The 20947-nt window shown below is 35.4% G+C and overlaps 1 protein-coding gene across 10 annotated transcripts in view; it reads left to right on the top strand.

Annotated features, from left to right (window-relative positions):
• Positions 1 to 20947, top strand: part of Bdp1 (BDP1 general transcription factor IIIB subunit) — a 100797-nt gene that overhangs the window by 1177 nt on the left and 78673 nt on the right. For 5 of the 10 annotated variants that reach the window (XM_078043939.1, XM_078043921.1, XM_078043930.1 and 2 more), the window contains exons 2-8: positions 3504 to 3780; positions 5144 to 5253; positions 6722 to 6781; positions 9402 to 9533; positions 12534 to 12667; positions 14137 to 14231; positions 19303 to 19357. In XM_078043939.1, the coding sequence (XP_077900065.1) occupies positions 3504 to 3780; positions 5144 to 5253; positions 6722 to 6781; positions 9402 to 9533; positions 12534 to 12667; positions 14137 to 14231; positions 19303 to 19357 (863 nt within the window). Of the gene's footprint in view, positions 1 to 3503; positions 3781 to 5143; positions 5254 to 6721; positions 6782 to 9401; positions 9534 to 12533; positions 12668 to 14136; positions 14232 to 19302; positions 19358 to 20947 lie in introns of those variants that run through there. The other 5 variants (XM_078043926.1, XM_078043948.1, XM_078043955.1 and 2 more) reach the window with 5 other exon arrangements.

Raw genomic sequence — 20947 nt, 5'->3', positions numbered from 1 at the left:
TTTTGTGTCACTGAGTTGCCTAGTGCCTCACTTTTACTGAGGCTGGCTTTGAACTCGCTATCCTCCTGATTGCAGGTGTGCCCAGGCACTGGCCAAAGTTCTTAGTTTTTAGAAAGGGTGACAGTGGAAAGTAATTAAATTAAAAACCTGCCAGGTTTATAAGGTGGTCTCTGTTTTTATATTGTATGTAGGAGGAAACAGTAAAAAACCAGCCCTGTTAAGTGCCAGTGAGTTGGTACAAATTTTGTTTATATTGTGACAAAAAGGTGAACATTTTCTTTTGTGGGAGCACAACTTATTCTAGTAAGCTGGTGCTAGTTATTTTGATAGTTCATTGATGCTCAGTTATTTCCAAGTTTTTTTTTACATGAATCTGATTTAAAATTTCTCCTTAAAATGGAGATACAATACCTCTTACTGCTAAATTAATATTAAGTTTTGAGAGATTTGATTAACAGTGTAGGAATGCATGATGATTAATAGTTTAATAAATTATTGTTATATGTCTCAGACTGTAGTCCTGAGACATTCATGCTCTAGAGTATTTAATTGATTTCTTAGAATTTAAATTAAGGAGTATATTTTGTTTTTGAACTGCATTTTTTTGTGTGTGGGCGTTTTTGCTAGATGCAAAAATTGATAGGGTGTATATTCTGCCATTATGCATTCAACATAGTTGGGCAAAATGCACATCATGCATATATCATTTCTATAAGGGCTGAGATAAGATTTTTGGGGGGGAGTGGGCAGCAGTTGGGAGTGGGCACCAGGTCCTTGAACATGCTGGGCAGGCACTCTGCTACCAGTTACCTCTTCAGCCTGAGATAAGAATTTAAACTGGAAACTTTCTGGAAAGGTTATTCCATAGGTTAAGGCATTTTGCATTTTTATATAAAAACCAATTATAAAATATGAAAAAAGTTTTTTGTTTTTTTCTTCTCTTATTTTGTGGTTGTGGGGATCAAGACCAGGGCCTCACATATGCTGGGGCAAGCACTCTTACCAATGAGCTACATTCCTGGCCCCTTTTTTCTTTTTAATATTAAGACAATTGTTACATAATAATTGTTTTTTTATTTTTTTTTAAAGAGAGAGTGAGAGAGGAGAGAGAGAGAGAATTTTTAATATTTATTTTTTAGTTCTCGGCAGACACAACATCATTGTTGGTATGTGGTGCTGAGGATCGAACCCAGGCCGCATGCATGGCAGGCGAGCGCGCTACTGCTTGAGCCACATCCCCAGTCCCGTTACATAATAATTGTACATATTTATAGGGTACAGTGTGATGTTTCAGTACATGTATACAATGTGTAATGATCAGATCAGGGAAATTGGTGTATCCATTACTTCAAAAGTGTTTCTTTGTCTTTGGAACATTTCAAATTCTTTCTACTAGCTATTTTGAGATATAAAATTATTTGTTATTAACCCTACAATTGTATTATCACCTGACTGTGTTATAGTATATTAGAAGTTATTCATTCTATCCAACTTTCACCCTGTTCTCTTTTCTTGATTTGATTTGTTTTTAGGCCATTCTTGAATTATTTATGTCTTATCTGTATCATATCTAATATGTATTTTGAAGTGACTGAATATTTCGGCTGTGTAAGTAGAGTTGTACCTGAAAAAGAATAAATGATTCCTGCTTCAAATAGCATTTGGTTTGAGTCTGGTGAAGTGGCATACACCTGTAATCCTAGCAGCTCAGGAGGCTGAGGCAGAAGGATTGCAAGTTCAAGGCCAGATTCAGCAACTTAGCAAGGCAATAAGCAACTTAATGAGATTCTGTCTCAAAAACATAAAAAGGACCAGAGATGTGTGGCTCAGTGGTTAAGCACCCCTGGGTTCAATTTCTGGTACAAAAAAAAAAAAAACCTAACAAAAAAGGAATTTGGTTTGGCTAATGAGGTTAAATGTAGTATGTCTTCAAATACTGCAATACAAATATTTTATAAGTTTGAAGTTTTGTGTATTTGCTTTGACTGATCTCATGTTGATATAGTGCCAATAATTTAGACCAATTTAGGGAGATGTCAAAGTGATGTATAGACTGTATTTGAAAAGAAACCTCTGTCTGCCATGCACGAGGCCTTGGGTTCCATCCCAGCATCATCTGTAAAACAGAAACATAAAACAAAAAAGTTAAGTCTTAAAACAAAACCCTCAGTTATTCAAAGTAGGTTGATTAAGTTTGTTCTGTAAAAACTTAGGTTTTTGTTTGCTTTGAGGAAACTAGCATATAATTATGTTGTCTGCTGAGCTTAGGTACATAATATTTGAAAAGATTAACAGTATTCATTAGAATTTATATAAGTTAAAAAGATTTTAAACAAAACTTATAGTAATCAGCATAAATCTTAAGTCATTGGACATGCTAATGTGAACCCAGGGTCTTGCACATTCTCTACCACTGAATTGTACCCCTAGACCCCCATTAATTCTTTTTTTTAAATTATTGTTGGTTGTTCAAAACATTACATTAGTTCTTGATATATCATATTTCACACTTTGATTCAAGTGGGTTATGAACTCCCATTTTTACCCCGTATACAGATTGCAGAATCACATCAGTTACACTTCCATTGATTTACATATTGCCATACTAGTGTCTGTTGTATTCTGCTGCCTTTCCTATCCTCTACTATCCCCCCTCCCCTCCCCTCCCCTCCCCTCTTCTCTCTCTACCCCCTCTACTGTAATTCATTTCTCCCCCTTGTATTATTTTTCCCTTTCCCCTCACTTCCTCTTGTATGTAATTTTATATAACCCTGAGGGTCTCCTTCCATTTCCATGCAATTTCCCTTCTCTCTCCTTTTCCCTCCCACCTCTCATCCCTGTTTAATGTTAATCTTCTTCTCATGCTCTTCCTCCCTACTCTGTTCTTACTCTCCTTATATCAAAGAAGACATTTGGCATTTGTTTTTTAGGGATTGGCTAGCTTCACTTAGCATCATCTGCTCTAATGCCATCCATTTCCCTGCAAATTCTATGATTTTGTCATTTTTTAAATGCAGAGTAATACTCCATTGTGTATAAATGCCACGTTTTTTTTTATCCATTCGTCTCTTGAAGGGCATCTAGGTTGGTTCCACAGTCTTGCTATTGTGAATTGTGCTGCTATGAACATCGATATAGCAGTGTCCCTGTAGCATGCTCTTTTTAGGTCTTTAGGGAATAGACCGAGAAGGGGAATAGCTGGGTCAAATGGTGGTTCCATTCCCAGCTTTCCAAGAAATCTCCATACTGCTTTCCAAATTGGCTGCACCAATTTGCAGTCCCACCAACAATGAACAAGTGTACCCTTTTCCCCACATCCTTGCCAGCACTTGTTGTTGTTTGACTTCATAATGGCTGCCAATCTTTTTTTAATAATGAGACTTTAGTGTTTTGGATTTTTATCAGACTAGGTTTTAAAACTAGGACATACGAAAGAAGATTCATGGTGTTCGTTTTTCTTTTCTTTCTTTCTCTCTCTTTTTCTCTCTTTTAAATTTCAACAGTGATGAGAAGATTGGTGGTGAAAATAATGTTGAAGAATCCAGCAAATTGTCCTCCACCGTTTCACAGAGAAGAAAGCGAATATCAAGTACTTCTGGTTTGGTTAAGCCTAGTGTCAGTGTTCCTTCACAGTCTCATCCCTTATCTACAGTTAATCAAGATGCTCCACAGCCAAACCCCATTCCAACAAAAGAGAAACAGCCATGCTCAGACAGATACCGAATATATAAAGCCCAGAAACTGAGGGAAATGTTAAAAGAAGAATTGAGAAAAGAGAAGGTAAGGGAGGAAAATCCCAATTTCAATGTTGCTTGGTAGATTTCTGTTTTTAGGTTAGTATGGCATCATTTGGAAGAAAAATAAGCATCTCTAGTAAAACCAAAATAACATCCCTTATGCGTCTGTAGCAAAACCAAAATAACATCTCCCTTTGTTAATAGATGATTGAGAAGTATGTTGAACTTCATAGTCAACTAATAAAAATTTTTATGTACTTCATTTAATTATGTTTTTTATTTTTTTCTGTTTTTTTTTATTGGTGCATTATAGTTGTATGTAATGATGGGATTTGTTATATATCTATATATGTACAACATAATTTGGCCAGTATCATTCCTCTTTGTTTTTAGTGAGGGCAACAAGTAAAAGTTTTATAAGAACATATATATAGATACATAGGCATATTTGTAAAATAAACCTTGAATCGGATTTTTCATATAAAGATATCCATGTGACATGCTGTATATTTATTTTTGTTAAGACAAAGGTATTTGAATTAAGATAAACATGGTTGAGCAATATGAATTGGTAATTTTCTGTGTGGAAAATTACAAATGGGAAATATTTGTGCAATGCATATAGTAGAGTCCATGTTCTTTATAATCTTGAAAACTAATTTTTTTTTTTTCCCCTTGGAAGGACATGGTAATAGTGGTGAAGCATGCTGGCTCTGGAGTTAGATACTTAGGCTTTAAGTCTTAGCTATGTGATGTTGGGCAGTTTAATTGATCTTTCTATGTCTATTTCCTCATCTGTAAAATAGGACCAATAATAGCATCTACCTCATTGTGAACATTAAATAAATTAATACATGTGAAACATATTTAAACTTAAGTCTAGAAAATAGTAAGTGCTGGTATGGTGGTGCATGCCTGTAATCCCAGCTATTTGGAAGGCCGAGGTGGGAGGATTGTGAGTTTGAGTCCAACCTGGGCATCACAGTGAGACCCCATCTTTAAAAAAAAAAAATTCTGTTGAAAATATTAAGTGTCCACCAAATGTCAGCATTTTTTTTTTTCCCCTCTGTACTAGAGATTGAATCCAGGGCCTCATGCATGATAGATAGGCAAGCATTCTACTGCAAAGCTACACCCAGCTCCAGTGAGCAGGATTTTGTACATTGAACTTTCATCCAGTCCCAATCACTTTAGATTTTAAAAAAAAACTATTATGGGTAATGTGCTACAATTTTTTAATATTCAGCTCATAATTTTTTCCCTAAAATTAGATATAATCAGAATAGGAATAATATTAAAACTCTTGGAATGAATGTAATAGTGGTCCATATATTTGACTATAGTACATTTGAAATTCTTCTATATTTATATAAAATAAAAGTGGATCTGTGTGTTTGTATATATAGAAACAATGGAAAAACAAATATGCTATAAATGAAAGTCAGAGGCCACCAGATCGTTCAAAAATGACTATGAGAGACTTCATATATTACCTGCCAGATAATAATCCAATGACGTAAGTAAAATTTATTTGTTTTAGTTTCTCTGTAGTGATTTAAGTACCACATTTAGAGTATAGTTTCTTGTTTTCTAAAAGCATGTTGAAAAAATTTGTAGCACATATGTTATACTGTGACTGAAGATTTTATGATAACTATTAGTGATCTTTTTTCTTTTTGTGGCACTGGAGATTGAACTCTCGACTTCACACTTAAGCATCACTGAGCTACATCCCCAACCCTTTTTTTTGTTTGGAGACAGGGTCTTGGAAAAGTTGCCCATGTTGGCCTTGAACTTGATATCCTCCTGTGTCAGCCTTTAGAGTCACTGGGATTATAGTCCCATACCTCTTGCCTGTTTTATTTCTTTCCTCCCCTCCCCTCCCCTCATGCTGGGAAAAATCTATATAAAAACTCTGTATCTCAACCATAAGAGTAAAGATCCTAAAAGAAAGTTTTCTGATATATAAAAGAAAAGAAATCAAAGTAGTTGAAGTTAAATCTGAAAAATCTTTGAATGTATAAATAATGACAAAGAAGACACCCTTCCCTTCCCCTCCCCTTTCCTTGTGTGGGGATTGAATCCAGGGCCTTGCTTGTATATACTGCTGAGCTATACCCCCAGCTGTGATTGCAATTAACTGTTTTCTGGGGATGGCAAATGATACTTTTTATTGATGATATGAAAAATAAGTTTCCTTTGTTATATTAATTAACAGGATGTAGTAAAACCAGTTAGGCAACTTTTCTATAATCAAGGTTGCAATTTCTCTTTATTAGGTACTATAACCTAATCTAAAGGAGCTATCTAAGATTTTAAGCAGTACATCGTGATTAAATTCAATGGTAGTTTGATTAGCAAATCTTTCAAGAATAAGGCTTCAAAGTCTTGGTTGGGGTTGGGGACAGAAGTCTTCTAAATAAATCTGGTCATTGTTGTTGATAGTTTAGCTGATAGAGGTAGCATATTTTTTAGTAGGACCTTTTGGGGTTCACCAGGTGTTTGACCCAGTTGAAGGAAGGGCCGGAAACCTAGATTTTGAGTTGCTTGACATACACACATTGAAGACAAGCTATGTAGGTATTTTTACATCTTGGGATTGGGAGCCTCCCTTTATTAAGGAATCAGGAATTACTAAAAGCATGAACCTAACAGATTATTTGTACTTGATTACAAATTTTTGACTGAAAAATTTTCTTCCTCCCTCCGTTCCTCCCTCTTTCCCTTTTCTTAATTTCCCTTCTTTTCCCTTTCCTGTTTTCTGTGTTGAGGATTGAACTCAGGGATTTAAGCATACTAAATACACACTGAGCTAAAACCCCAGCTGTGACTGAAAAATTGTTAAACTGTGCCATTATTAATGAAGTACTATGGTTTGTTATATCTTTGAAAAAACACATAGAAGTTAATTTTCTTCTTGCTTACAGATAGAATTGGCAAGACAAATTCAGTCATTAAAAAGTATTGTTATTTGTGTTTAATAGTTCTTCACTAGAGCAAGAAAAGAAAACTGAAAAGTCATTGACTCCCATCCAGTCAAGAGAGTAAGTATTCCATCTTATTCTTTTTTGAATGTATTCTATTATGGGAATATCTTTTCAATAAAATGAAATGATTTTGAGGTCTGTGTCGAGATTTTTCTTTTCAGTCTTCTAATTAAATAAGCAGTTAATACAAAACTAGAGAAAGTTCTCTAAAGGAAAGTTTTTTAAAAAGAAATGATTGAACCAGCCCCTTTTTTAAAAAGAAATGATTGAACCCAGGGGCACTTTACTACTGGGCTAAATCCCCAGCCCTTTTTAAATTTTTATTTTGAGATAGGGTCTCCCTAAGTTGCTTAGGGGCTTGCTAAATCGCTGAGGCTAGCCTTAAACTTGAAATCCTCCCACCTCAGCTTCCCGAGATGCTGGGATTATAGATGTGCATCACCATGCCTGGCTCCAGCCCTTTTTGTTTTTTATTTTGAGATAGGGTCTTGCTGAGTTGCTTAGGACCTTGCTAAGTTGCTGAAGTTGGCCTCAAACTTGTGATACTCCTCCCTCAGCCTTCCTATGCTTGGCTTGACTGGATCTTTGTATTTATTTTTTGTGGTGCAGGGGATGGAACCCAGGGCCATGTGTGTTCTGGGCAGATGCTTTGCTACTGAACTATACTACTAGCCTTGTTTGAATTTTTAAAATAGACTCACCTATGAATAAAAGTAACTTTTATTTAAATGAGCTTGAAAATCCCACACTATTTATGTAATACATATATAACTGGTCAGTTATGCACATATAACTGACCAGTATTATGATGTTAAGTTAAAGCTGTTAGAATAAGAAAGCTTTTTTTATTGTTGTTTTAGAAAAATAATTTTTCCATGATACAGAACTCAAAAGGAACAAAAGTGAATATTGTAAAAATTCTTCTACCTCTGATGAAGCCTAGCTTCTTTTTCTTTTATTTTTTTTTTTAATATTTATTTTTTAGTTTTCGGCGGACACAACATCTTTGTTTGTATGTGGTTCTGAGGATTGAACCTGGGCCGCACGCATGCCAGGCGAACGCGCTACCGCTTGAGCCACATCCCCAGCCCCTTTTAAAATTTTTTTTTATACATCAAAGTTAGCATGCTATATATACTGTCCTGCAGTAGGTTTAGTTTGATTTTTTTTTTTTTTTTTTTGTACTAGGGATTGAACTCAGGAGCACTTGACCATTGAGCCACATCCCCATTCCTATTTTGTATTTTATTTAGAGACAGGGTCTTACTGAATTGCTTAGTGCCTTGCTTTTGCTAAGGCTAGCTTTGAACTAGTGATCTTCCTGTCTCAGCCTCCCAAGCTGCTAGGATTACAGGAGTGTGCTACCATGCCTGTCAATAGGTTTAGTTTTGATGACACTATATGTAGTCTGTATAAGCACAAGCTCCCTATGCTTTTTACATTCAAAACTATCATGTTAGTTTATTCTGAAGAAATTCTACCAAAAGACCTTTTTAGGAAGTTATTTGTATTTTCTTTTTTTCTTTCTTTCTTTCTTTTTTTTTTTTGTGGGGCTGAGGATCAAACTCAAGGCCTAATCACATGTTATGCCAAGCACTCTGCTACTGAGCTACCTCCCAGCCCAAGTAGCTGTATATTTTAAAGTGAAGGATTGTTGAAATTTAGCAGAAACAGTTTCAGAGCTATCACTTCAAGGATTAAGTAAGCTTATTATTTTGCCTAGGATGCATAATGTTTTAAAGCACATTTCTGAAGCTTTAAAAATAGTTTATGCTTCACAGGTTTATAATTTATGTTGACTTCAATAAAACATATCCAACAGTGTAGTAGATTGGAAAGTGTGTGGAATTTGGAATCGTTATTTGAAAAACTAAAAGTTAGAAGGAAGATAATCTGGTGTGCTATTGCACAGTAGGGTAGCTATAGATAACTAATAGTCATGTACTGTATATTTCAAAAAGCTTTAAGAAGGATTCTTTTTTTTTTTGAGATAAGGTTTTGCCATGTTGCCCTGGCTGGCCTTGAACTCTTCATCCTTCTATCTGAGCCTCCTGAGTAGATGGGATTATAAGCATATGCCACCTACCACACTTGCCTAGAAGGATTTGAAATTTTTCAACATAAAGAAATGATAAATGTTTTTGTTTAACCTGATTTAGACATTGCATATACACATATTGAAACATCATGTAGATGGTACCCCATTAATATGTACAATTTTCATGTTTTTCTATATCAGCTAAAATTAAAATCTAATAAATATATATACATACACATAGCTTTCTAAAAAAAAAAGCCTATTTGGCTTTTTGTTCTATCCTTACTGTCCTTACTGTTGTGTAATTTAGAGCGTAAGTTTTCTATTTTCTCTAAGGCTTAAGTGAGTATGAAAATACTAAAGAGTTAATTAAATGTTCTGGAACCAAGTGCTAAGTAACTGTAAGGATTATTATTGTTAATTCCATAATAACCGGATGGTTTGTGTTAATACTGTGTTGAAGTTGAAAAGATGAGCATTTATTTCTCTTTAATTAATCAATTAATGTATTTAATTTTGTTGCTGGGAATTAAACCCAGAGCCCTGGGCCTGCTAAGCATGTGTACTACTACTGAGTCACACTTCTGTCCCAGGAAATACTTCTCTAAGCTATGTGAATTAACTTATCTTTACATTTAGTAGGCAGGAAAATAAGAGCACGCTTGATGTTGAAGATAATGAAGAAATGCAAGAAGAGACTGATGATGGGCCATTGCTGGTTCCTCGAGTAAAAGTGGCAGAGGATGGTTCTATTATTTTGGATGAAGAAAGGTAAGTTAAAGAGATTTGTTGTGGTTTCACCAGAAAAAGCATGCTTTATTTAAGGAGAGGGATCCTATTTCTGAATCTGTCATTATCACTTATACCGCAGTGTTTATACTTATATCCTGAATGCTATAATCAGAAAAGTGGGTTACATTAATTCAAAACTTGTAGCTTTTTTTGTTTGTTTCTTTTGTTTTGAGAGGAGGGCCTTCTAAATTGCTCAGGTTGACCTCAAACTCGGAATCCTCCTGCCCCAGCTTGCTCAGTAGCTGGGATTATAGGCATGTGCACCCTGCCCAGGTCATTTTTAGCAATTTTTATGTGTTTTGTATGAGTTGATACTGTTGTTCTGTCATACATTAGTCTTAACACCATTGTTTTACTAACCTTACTGGTAATTGAGCTGAGCTGCTAAACTAATTATATGCTGTTCTCCACTGAGAATAGATTTCTAGAATTAACTTAATCTTGAAGTCAGTATTCAAGTTTTCGTGTAATTAATTAATACCATATTCTGGTGTACGATGATAAATAATGGATATACAATGAGACAGGTTTGACATTTTGGGAGTTTTCTTAAGGTGAGATTTTGTTTACTCTCCACTTTCACAGTTATAAAATTAAATTTCTCAGTTTGGCATTGCAGGATTCAGTTTTCTTTCTAAAGTGTATTTTTTAAAGAGGATATGCTATATTAATAAGTTAGTAAATATGAAAAAATGAAAAGTTTCTTGCCTAATTAATAAAAATAATTTTTTTCCCTCTCCCCGGTGCTGGGAATTTAACCCAGATACCTTCTACCACTGAGCTCTTTTTAAATTTTTTATTGTTTTTGGTACTGGGGATTGAATGCAGTATATCTACCACTGAGCTATGTTCCCAGTCCTTTTTATTTTTGAAACAGGGTCTTGCTTAGTTGTATAGGGCTTTGTTAAGTTGCTGAGGCTGACTGTGAACTTGCATCTTCCTGTTTCAGTTTCCCAAATAGCTGAAATTATAGGCTTGCATTATTGCTTTTGGTTTAGTAAAAAATTTTATAGCATTTAAATTTGGGTGGTGTGATGGTTTTCGTAATCCCAGCAACTCTGGAAACTAAGGCAGGAGGATCACAAGTTTGAACCCAACCTCAGTAACTTAGTGAGACCCTGTCTCAAAAAATAAAAAGGCCCAGCCATGCTCCTAGGTGCATGCTTGTAATCCCAGCATCTCAGGAGGCTGAGACAGGAGGATCGTGAATTCAAAGCCAGCCTCAGCAATGGTAAGTCACTAACCAACTCAGTAAGACCCTGTCTTGAAATAAAATACAAAATAGGGCTGGGGATGTGCCTCAGTGGTTGAGTGCCCCTGAGTTCAATCCCCAGTACCAAAAAAAAAAAAAAAAAAAAAGTAAAAAAGCCCCAGCAGCTTGGGAGGCTGAGTCAAGAGGATCAAAACCAGCCTCAGCAAATTAGTGAGGCCCTAATCCACTCAGCGAGACCCTGTCCAAATAAAATACAAAATAGGGCTGGGGATGTGGCTCAGGGGTTGAGTGCCTCTGAGTTCAATACTGAGTACCCTCTGAAAAAAAATTTTAAAAAAATTTAAAAAAATAAAAAGGGGGCTGGGGATGTGGCTCAAGCGGTAGCGCGCTCGCCTGGCGTATGTGCGGCCCGGGTTCGATCCTGAGCACCACATACAAAGATGTTGTGTCTGCTGAAAACTTAAAAATAAATAAATAAAAAAAAAAATTAAAAAAAAAAATAAAAAGGACCAGAGTATGCATGTGTGAATATGTAACAACAAATCTCATCATTATGTATAGCTATAATGCACCAGTGAAAAAGTGTGGGGGAAAAAATGGCTCGAAATGTAGCTCAGTAGTAAAGCATCCCAGATTTAATCCCCACTACTTTAAAAAAAAAACAAACCAAAACAAAACCCCAACCAAAAAACACCAATAATAAAACTATGATGATGATGGAGCCAGGGTATCGGCTCAGTGGTAGAACACTTGCCCAGCATGTGTGAGGCCTTGGGTTCCATCCCTGACATCATATAAAAATAAACAGATAAAATAAAGGTATTTTATCCATCTATAAGTAAAAAATACTAATAATAGTAAAAAAAAAAAAGGAGTGGATTATCTAAAAAAAAAACTATGTTGATGAAACATGAATGTAATAGTGCTAGTAATAATAGTAATAATTTTGTTTGCTTTTTTCCATTAGTTTGTGATGGTGAGTTTACTGGTTGATAAAGAGTTAAAAATGTATTTAACTGCTTTGTTTGCACGCATGTAAAATATAAAATGCTTGTATTTATCAATATTCTCATAATGCCTAGCATAATAAATATGTATAGCCTATAAGAGGCATACAGAAGGCAACAAAAAATATTTTTTAGGTGCCTCAAAAATACTGAGCCATATCCCCAGCCCTTTTTATTTTTTTCTTTTGAGATATTGTCTTGCTAAATTGCTTGGGCATTGCTAAGTTGCTGAAGCTAGTTTTTAACTCGGCCTCCCAAGCCATTGGGATTACAGGTATGTGACCCTATAGCTAGCCTTTTTTATTTTTTTCCTTCTCTGATATTGGAGATTGAATCCAGGGTTACTCTGCCATGGGATATATCCCTAGTTATTTTATATTGGAATAGGATCTCACTAAATTGCTGGCCTCGAAGTAGTGATCCTTTTACTTTAGATTACTGAGTTGTTGGAATTACAGGTGTGTGCTACCATGCCTAGCTTAGTTGCCCCAAAGTTATTTTCTCAATTTTATATTATTATTGTGGATTTTGAAAACAGATTGGTACTTATTTATACTTCTTGGTAATCACATTATAAATAACAATTCGTTAGTCGGTAAGTATGTATGTCTGAATATCTATGTATTTCAAATACATATTATTGTCATTTTTGTTCAAATGCATAGTATACTTCTAAAGTATAGCTGTTTAAATCTCATCTACTATTTGTCTTTTTACTTGTTTTTATTTTGACTCTGTTTGAAAATGTGTTTCTTTCAGTTTAACTGTAGAAGTTTTAAGGACAAAAGGCCCCTGTGTTGTTGAGGAAAATGATCCTATATTTGAGCGTGGTTCTACAACTACATATTCCAGCTTTAGAAAAAATTATTATTCTAAGCCATGGTCCAATAAAGGTAACAAATTCTCATTAAAAATTGTTTAAGTTACTTACTTGAAATAAACTATATTTCTGGCTTAAATCAAATCTCTCTTAGGCGAAGTGAAATGTAAACTACCATGTTGTTTTCTGTCTAGCAAATTTTATTGACACCTCCCACCTGCTCCTACTGTGGAACTATATCTCTGGGTTTGTTTTTTTAATATGTTTATTTTTGAGTTGTAGTTGGACACAATACCTTTATTTCACTTATTTATTTTTATGTGGTGCTGAGGATTGAACCCAGGGTCTCGCACATTCGAGGCCAGTGCTGTATCGCTGAGCCACAATCCCAACCCTTCCTGATTTTAAATTAGAAATCTTTTGAAGAATTAGTTCTTTGGTCATTTTGTCTGAAATCTTCCTGTGTCAAATTCTACTACAAAGAAATACCATTTAAATGAAAAAAAAATCAACATTTCTAATGGTCATGATATCCTACTTACGATAATTTATCTAGTAAAGATTCTATTTTTTTTTCCCCCTCCTGTGTGCTAGGGAGTTGAACCAAGGACTTCATGCGTGCTAGGCATGCTACCACTGAACCATATCCCCAGCCCCCTAAAGTTATTATAGATAAAAATTAGGCTGTTAAAGTATATAGTACCTATTGCATGGTGATGCTTATTATTTACTTTTTATTATATAAACAATAGAGTTTTGGGAAGAAATTCAAACATGACAGAAGGATATAGAGCAGAAGGAAAGAGTCTTTACTTTCTTTCTCTGACTACCTTATTCCTATTCTCCTGAGGTGACTTATATCAAGTTTCTCATGTATTTTTTTTTTTAAGTTACTTTTTTATGTAGGACTTAGGACATCTTAGTTATGCACATACCCATTTCTGGCTATGACTTGACAGTTTTCTTCAAGGTATTTTGACCAGAGAACAATGTCTTATTAAAAAAATTCTGGCTGGGTGCATTGGAGCATGACTATACTCCCAGAGACTTGGGAAGCTGAAATGGGAGGATTGCAAATTCAAGGCCAGCCTCAGCAACCTAGTAAGGCCCTAAGCAACTTAGGGAGACCCTGTCTCAAAATAAAAAATAAGGGCTGGAGTTGTAGCTCAGTGGTAGAACGTTTGCTTAGCATGTGTGACGAACTGGGTTTGAGCCTCAATACCACATAAAAATAAATAAAGTCAGTGTAAGACAAAATAAAAAAGGCTAGGAATGTGGCTCAGTGTTAAAGCACCCATGGATTCAAGCCTCTGTGCCAAAAAAAAAAAAAAAAAAAAAAAATTCTGGCTGGTTTGGTATGAGCATAAAAATTTCTTATTCTACCCCCCATTTTAATGTTTCAAGATATTTGTTTAGATATTCCATGACTCTCTTTTCAATAAGAAAGTATTGTGGAATTTATTTTTAACTCATAATATGTGCTATGTAAGATTTCTTTCCTCTGAAAATACTTTTTAATGATTCTCTATCTAATTTTTACAGAAACAGATATGTTCTTTTTAGCCATCAGCATGGTAGGAACTGACTTTTCGATGATTGGACAACTGTTTCCTCACAGAGCAAGGATAGAAATTAAGGTAAAGTAAACTCATAATATTTGTTGATTAGAAAAACTCAAAAGTTGCTAAATTTTTTTTAACTTTGGTTTTATTCATAATTCTTGATTTTCACAGTGATGTTTATGTTACATTTTCCCTTTATCGCCTGAGAAGTAAAGCAATATTTCTCAATTCTATCATTGGTAAAATCTTTTTTAGTATTACTCTACTTAATTTGATCAAGTCTCTCATGTATTTGATCAAGTTTCTCATGGACTTGAGGGTGTACCAGTAAAGTTATTGAAATTAATTAAGAGTTGGACAGTGAATGAAAAGAGAAGTTAAATATATAAGAACACCATTTTTGGGGGTAATGGAAGGGTTTTAATTTAACAACTTGTGCATACTGGGCAAGAGCTCTACCATTGAGCTCTATCCCTATCCTTAAGAGTAGCCTTTGGAACACAAAATATATTACTAAATTTTCTAAGACAGCATAAAGAAAAGAATGGCATTGTTAGCAGTAGCAGTGATGTCAATTATAGCTGTAACATTCCTGGGAGGACTTTTTCTTCATACATGTTTCCTGAATTGGAGAGCCTCTGCATGCTATTACTCTGTTGCTGTAGTACATTACCCAGTCATGGTCTTTGACCTTCATTTCCCACCCTATCATATTCATTACATTAATAAAAAATTTCCAATAGGAAAGATCATTTTTCCTTCTAGAACCAGATTAGACATTGATTGGTTGCCTGGGCACATTATATATAAAGTGCATTGTACAATATGATGAAATATCCTTCCTCACTGCATTATTGCATTTCTTCAAGAGATCTGAAACTGCTTATTCTGGTTGTTTTTTTTTTGTATCAGAAATTGAAGCCAGTGGTGCTTAACCACTGAGCCATATGCCCATCCCTTTTTATTCTTTATTTTGAGACAGGATCTCAGTAGGTTGCTTATGACCTTGCTAGATTGCTAAATTACAATTGAATTTGTAATCCTCCTGTCTCAGGCTCCCAAGTCCCTGGGATTACAGGCATGTGCCACCATGCCCAGCTCATTTTGAGATTTTTTTCTAATTTTATTTTATTTTATTTATTTTTTTTTTAAAGAGAGAGTGACAAAGGGGGGAGAGAGAGAGAGAGAGAGAGAGAGTTTTTAATATTTATTTTTTAGTTCTCGGCAGACACAACATCTTTGTTTGTATGTGGTGCTGAGGATCGAACCCGGGTCGCACGCATGGCTGGCGAGCGCGCTACCGCTTAAGCCACATCCCCAGCCCTTTTTTCTAATTTTATTCATGAGAAGAATATTGGTTAATGGTTTGTATTTTTGTTTGTTTGTTTGTTTGTTTCTTTTTTTTTTCTGAATGCTGGGGATTGAATTCAGGACCTTCTACATGCTAAGTGTATGCTCTACTTCTAAGTCATATCTCTAGCCCTTGTAATTTTTTTTATATATATATATTTTTCAGTTGTAGTTGAACACAATACTTTATTTATTTACTTGCTTACTTATTTATGTGGTGCTGAGGATCGAACCCAGGGCTTCACCTGTGCTAGGCAAACACTCTATTGCTGAGCCACAACCCCATTCCCCCTTGTAATTTTTTTTTAATGTCTTTGTTTTATTTTGATATAAGGATTATAGAAAATGTGTTGGAAAATGTTCCCTTGTCTGCTTTCTGAAAGAATTTAAGATTAATATTATTTCTCCTTTAACATTTGATAGAATTCACTAGTAAAATCATCTAATCAGGTGATTTTCTTTGGAGGAAGACTTTAGATTATAAATTCAATTTTTAAAGTATCATTTAGGGCATTCCGATTTTCAGTTTCAACTGGGCACAATGGCATGTGCCTGTCTTCCCATATTTAGGAAACTGAGGCAGGAGAATTGATTTTGCCTAGGAGTTTACAATTAGACCCTATCCTTAAAAAAAAGAAAAGTTTCAATTTCTTGTAACAGTTTTAATGCTACAGGCATCAGATTTCATGCTGTCTCATTACTTATTTATCTTTATTTTTCCTTTTAGTACTGGGGATTGAACCCAGAGTCACTTAATCACTGAGCCATATCCTCAGCCCTTTTTTTATTTTTTATTTTAAGATAAGATCTTGCTAAGTTTCTTAGGACTTTGCTAAGTTGCCAGGGCTGGCTTTGAACTTGAAATCTTTGGTTCATCCTCTTGAGCTGCTGGGATTACAGGTGTGCACCACTAGGCCTGCCTCATTATCATTTTTAATGTTTGTAGGATCTATGGTAATAACCTTGTTTGAGAGTTTGTTTTCTCTCCCTCCTCCCCCTTATCCATATTACAAGTCTTTGTAATCAGTCAATTTGTGTTAATATCAGGGTTAACTTTTTCTTTCCTTTGATGGTACTGGGGTTTGAAACTTGGATCTCCAACATGTGAGGCAAGTGCTCTGCCACTGAGCTATATCCTGGCTTTTTTTTTATTACCAGGAATTTAACTCCAGGGCACTCAACCACTGAGCCACATCCCCAGCCCTATTTTGTATTTTATTTAGAGACAGGGTCTCACTGAATTGTTAAGTGCCTCACTTTTGTTGAGGCTGGCTTGGCACTCATGATCCTCCTGCCTCAGCTTCCCATGCTACTGGGATTACAGGCATGCATCACCATGCCCAGCTTCTATCTCAGTTTTTAAATTCCTTTTTTCTATTTTCTTTTGGGTTAATCAAATCTATTTTATCTGTTATATCATTTTTCTCTTTTTACTTTATACTTCACAGATAATAACCTTTTTTTGTACAAGGTATTGAATTCAGGGACGCTTAGTCACTGAGCTAGAATCCCAACCCTTTTTATTTTTTATTTTTGAAACAGGGTTTTAAGGCTTACCTTAGCTTGCCATCCTTCTGTCTCAGCCTCCTGAGTCTCTAGGATTACTAGTGTGTGCTACCATGCCCAACAACTTTTTTATTTTTTTTTAATTAGAGCATTATAGTTATACATAGTAGTTGAGTTCATTCTGACAAAAATTGTACATACATAGAATTTGTTTTTAGTTCCTGTTCTCTTTCTTCTCCTGTTCCCTCCCACTATCCTCCTTCCTGTAGTCTACAGGTCTTCCTTTTGCTTATCTATTTTATTTAGTTTTAACTGGTTCTTTCTACTTAAATATAAGGGTGAAATTCCCTTGGTATATGTTCACATAGTACTATTTTTTAAAGTTCCTTCCACATTTCCTTCCCCTTCCCCTCACTTCTCCCTCTTTCCTTCTTCTACTCTACTGATCATCTTTAAATCTTTATGATATTTGGTCTTCCTCTCCTTCATTCTCTTCTTTTGCTCTAGCTTGCACATATGATAGAAACATTTGATCCTTGATTTTCTGAGGTTGGCTTACACAAATAATAACCTCTTGCTGGGTGCTGTAGCACATACCTCTAATCCTAGTTATTTTGGAGGCTGAAGCAGGGGTTTACAAGTTTCAGACTATCCTGGATAACTTAGTGAGACCCTATTTCAAAGTAAAATAATAATTAAAAAAAGGACTGGAATATAGCTCAGTGATAAAGCCTTCTTGCTTTTAATCTCCAGTACCAAAAAACAAAAATAAAAACCCTCTCACAAATATACTTTTATTTGTTGCCAATCCCTGTGCTATGATCTTTAAAGTCCTTTTTTACTTCTACATGCCTTATAAACCCCATCTTATAATGAATTTAATGATTCTACAGTATACTTTTTGTTGGGTGTAGGAGGCTACAATAAGAGGATTGCACCTAGGTTGCTTGGGCAGGTTAGCAGGACCCTGTCTCAAAATAAAAAAAGGACCGAGGATGTACTCAGTGTTAATAGAGCACTTGCCCGGCATGTGGCATGTGTGAGGTCCTGGCTTCTGTTCCTAGTACTGCCAAAAAAAAAAAAAAAAAAAAAAAAAAGGGAGTCTTTAGTTTTTAAGACATTTGAATAGAAAAACAAAGTTAGTCTTCAATATATTGAGTACATATTTACCTTTCCTAGTGCTTTTCTTTTTCTTTGTTTTGGTATTAGGGATTAAACCCAGGGGTACTTGACCACTTAGCTATATCCCCAGCCCTTTTTATTTTGAGACAGAGTCTCACTAAGTTTCTGAGGGCCTCAATAAATTTCAGAGACTGGCTTTGAACTTGTAATCCTCCTGTCACAACCTCCCTAGTTGCTGGGATTACAATCATGCTCCTGCCCGGCTCTGGTGATTTTCATTTTTTCCTGTAGTTCTGAATGAATACTGTGCCTTTTTTTTTTTTTAATTTTTCTAGTTGTAGCTGGACACAATACCTTTATTTTCTTTATTTATTTTTCATGTGGTGCTGAGGATTGAACCCAGTGCCTCACACATGCTAAGCAAGTGCTCTACAACCCCGGCCCAGTACTCTGCTATGAAAAAATTTCTCTGCTTTCAGTTACCAAAATGTTCTTATTTCAACCCTGTTGGTTTTTGTCTTGTTTTTTTTTTTTTTTTTTTTTGTGATGCTAGGGATAAAAGCCTGAGTCTTGAGCATTCTAGATAAGCACTCTGCCCTGAGCTATATTCTAAGCCCTGCCTCAGCCTCCTCTTCCTCCTCTCTTTCTCCTCTTCCTCCTTACTATTATTATTACTATTATTTCACTATTGGGGATTTAACCCAGGGACACTCAGCTCCTGATCCATATCCCTCATTCTTTTATTTTTTAATTTGAGAAATAACAATAAGGAGGAGGAGCAGGATCAGAAACTTAGTATAAACCTTTCATCCTCATTTTAAAAAAGTGAACCTTAACTTGCCTTTTAGTGAAGGCATATTCAGTTAGTAGAGAATAGTATGTTATTCATAACAGTTTTATTTTATTATTTTTTTTAAGAGAGAGTGAAAGAGGAGAGAGAGAGAGAATTTTTTTAAATATTTATTTTCTAGTTATTGGCGGACACAACATCTTTGTTGGTATGTGGTGCTGAGGATCGAACCCAGGCCACATGCATGCCAGGCGAGCGCGCTACCGCTTGAGCCACATCCCCAGCCCAACAGTTTTATTTTAATGTTTGCTAATTTTAAAAATAACCTTTGCTCATTTAATGGGTGAAAATTACTGTAAGTTTTGTTTCTCTTAACAGAATAAATTTAAACGTGAAGAAAAGACAAATGGATGGAGAATAGACAAAGCATTTCGTAAGTATTTCTGACCTCTTTTACAAAATATCATTTGAAGAGGCTAAAAAATAATCCTCTTTGGCTGTAGGCATAATCAAAATTACTCTAAGATTTCATCTCACTTCTGTCAGAATGGCAATCATCAAGAATATAAGCAACAATAAATGTTGGTGAGGGCTGGGATTGTGGCTTAGCCGTAGAGTGCTTGCCTAGTACATAGAAGGCCCTGGGTTCGATCCTCAGCACCCCATAAGAATAAATAAATAAAATAAAGATATTAAAAAAAATGTTGTTGAGGATGTGGTGAAAAAGGTACACTCATACATTGCTGGTGGGATTGCAGATTGGTGCAACCACTATGGAAAGCAGAATGAAGATTCTTTAGAAAACTGGGAATGGAACCACCATTTGACCCAGCTATCCCACTTCTTGGTTTATACCCAAAGGACTTAAAATCAGCATACTATAGTGATGAAGTTATATCAATGTTTATAGCAGCTCAATTCACAATAGCTAGAACCAACCTAGGTGTCCCTCAATAGATGAATAAAGAAAATGTGGTGTATATACTCAATGGAATATTACTCAGCTTTAAAGAAGAGTGAAATTATGGCATTTGCCAGTAAATGGTTAGATTTGGAGAATATCATGCTAAATGAAATAAGCCAATCTCACAAAAAACGAAAGGCTGAATGTTTTCTCTAATATGCAGATGCTAATTCACAATAGGGTGGGGACACTGAGGAAGAATAGTATTACCTTAGATTAAGTAAAGGGAAGTGATGGGAGGGGAGAGGAGAGGATGTGAGGATAGGAAAAATAGTAGAATGAAATAGATATTATTACTGTATGTATATATGTGACTGTAACCAATATGATTCTGCAACGTGTACACTCAGAAAAATGAGAAATTATATCCCATCTATGTATGATAAATCCAAGTGCATGAATACATTCTAATGTCATGTATAATTAATTAAAACAAATTAAAAAATTAAAAATCAATTTATAGCTGGGCTTGTTGGCACAAGCCTGTAATCCCAGAGGTTTGGGAATCTGAGGCAGGAAGATTGTGAGTTTAAAGCCAGCCTCAGCAAAAGCAAGGTGTTAAGCAGCTCAGTGAGATCCTGTCTCTAAATTTAAAAAATTCAAAATAGGGCAGGGGATGTGACTCAGTGGTTGAGTGCCCCTGAGTTCAATCCCTGGTTATCCTCCCCATCCCCCCAAAAATGTCAATTTATAGCTGGGCGTGGTGGCACATGCCTGTAATTCCAGTGGCTGGGGCGGCGAATGAAGGGGGGCTGAGGCAGGAGGATGGCAAGTTTGAGGCCAGTCTCAGCAACTGAGCAAGGCTCTAAGCCACTTAGTGAGACCTGTCTCAAAATTGACAATAAAAGAACTGGGGATGTGGCTCAGTGTTTAGATGCTACTGGGTTCAGTTTCTGCTGTCCAAAAAAAAAAGAACCAGACATGTTTACACATAGTTAAAAGTGTAGTTCAAATTTTGACAAATAATATGTATGTAATCACCATCCCAAACATGTATGGACCTTTTTTTTTTTTTAAGATGGAACTTTTTTTCTTAACAAGGTCAGTTGGTTCCCTTTC

This window comes from Ictidomys tridecemlineatus, chromosome 1 (genome assembly GCF_052094955.1).
Source record: "Ictidomys tridecemlineatus isolate mIctTri1 chromosome 1, mIctTri1.hap1, whole genome shotgun sequence".
Classification (NCBI taxonomy): domain Eukaryota; kingdom Metazoa; phylum Chordata; class Mammalia; order Rodentia; family Sciuridae; genus Ictidomys; species Ictidomys tridecemlineatus.
Note: the sequence above shows the minus strand (reverse complement) of the source record. Positions and strands in the feature narration are given on the sequence as shown.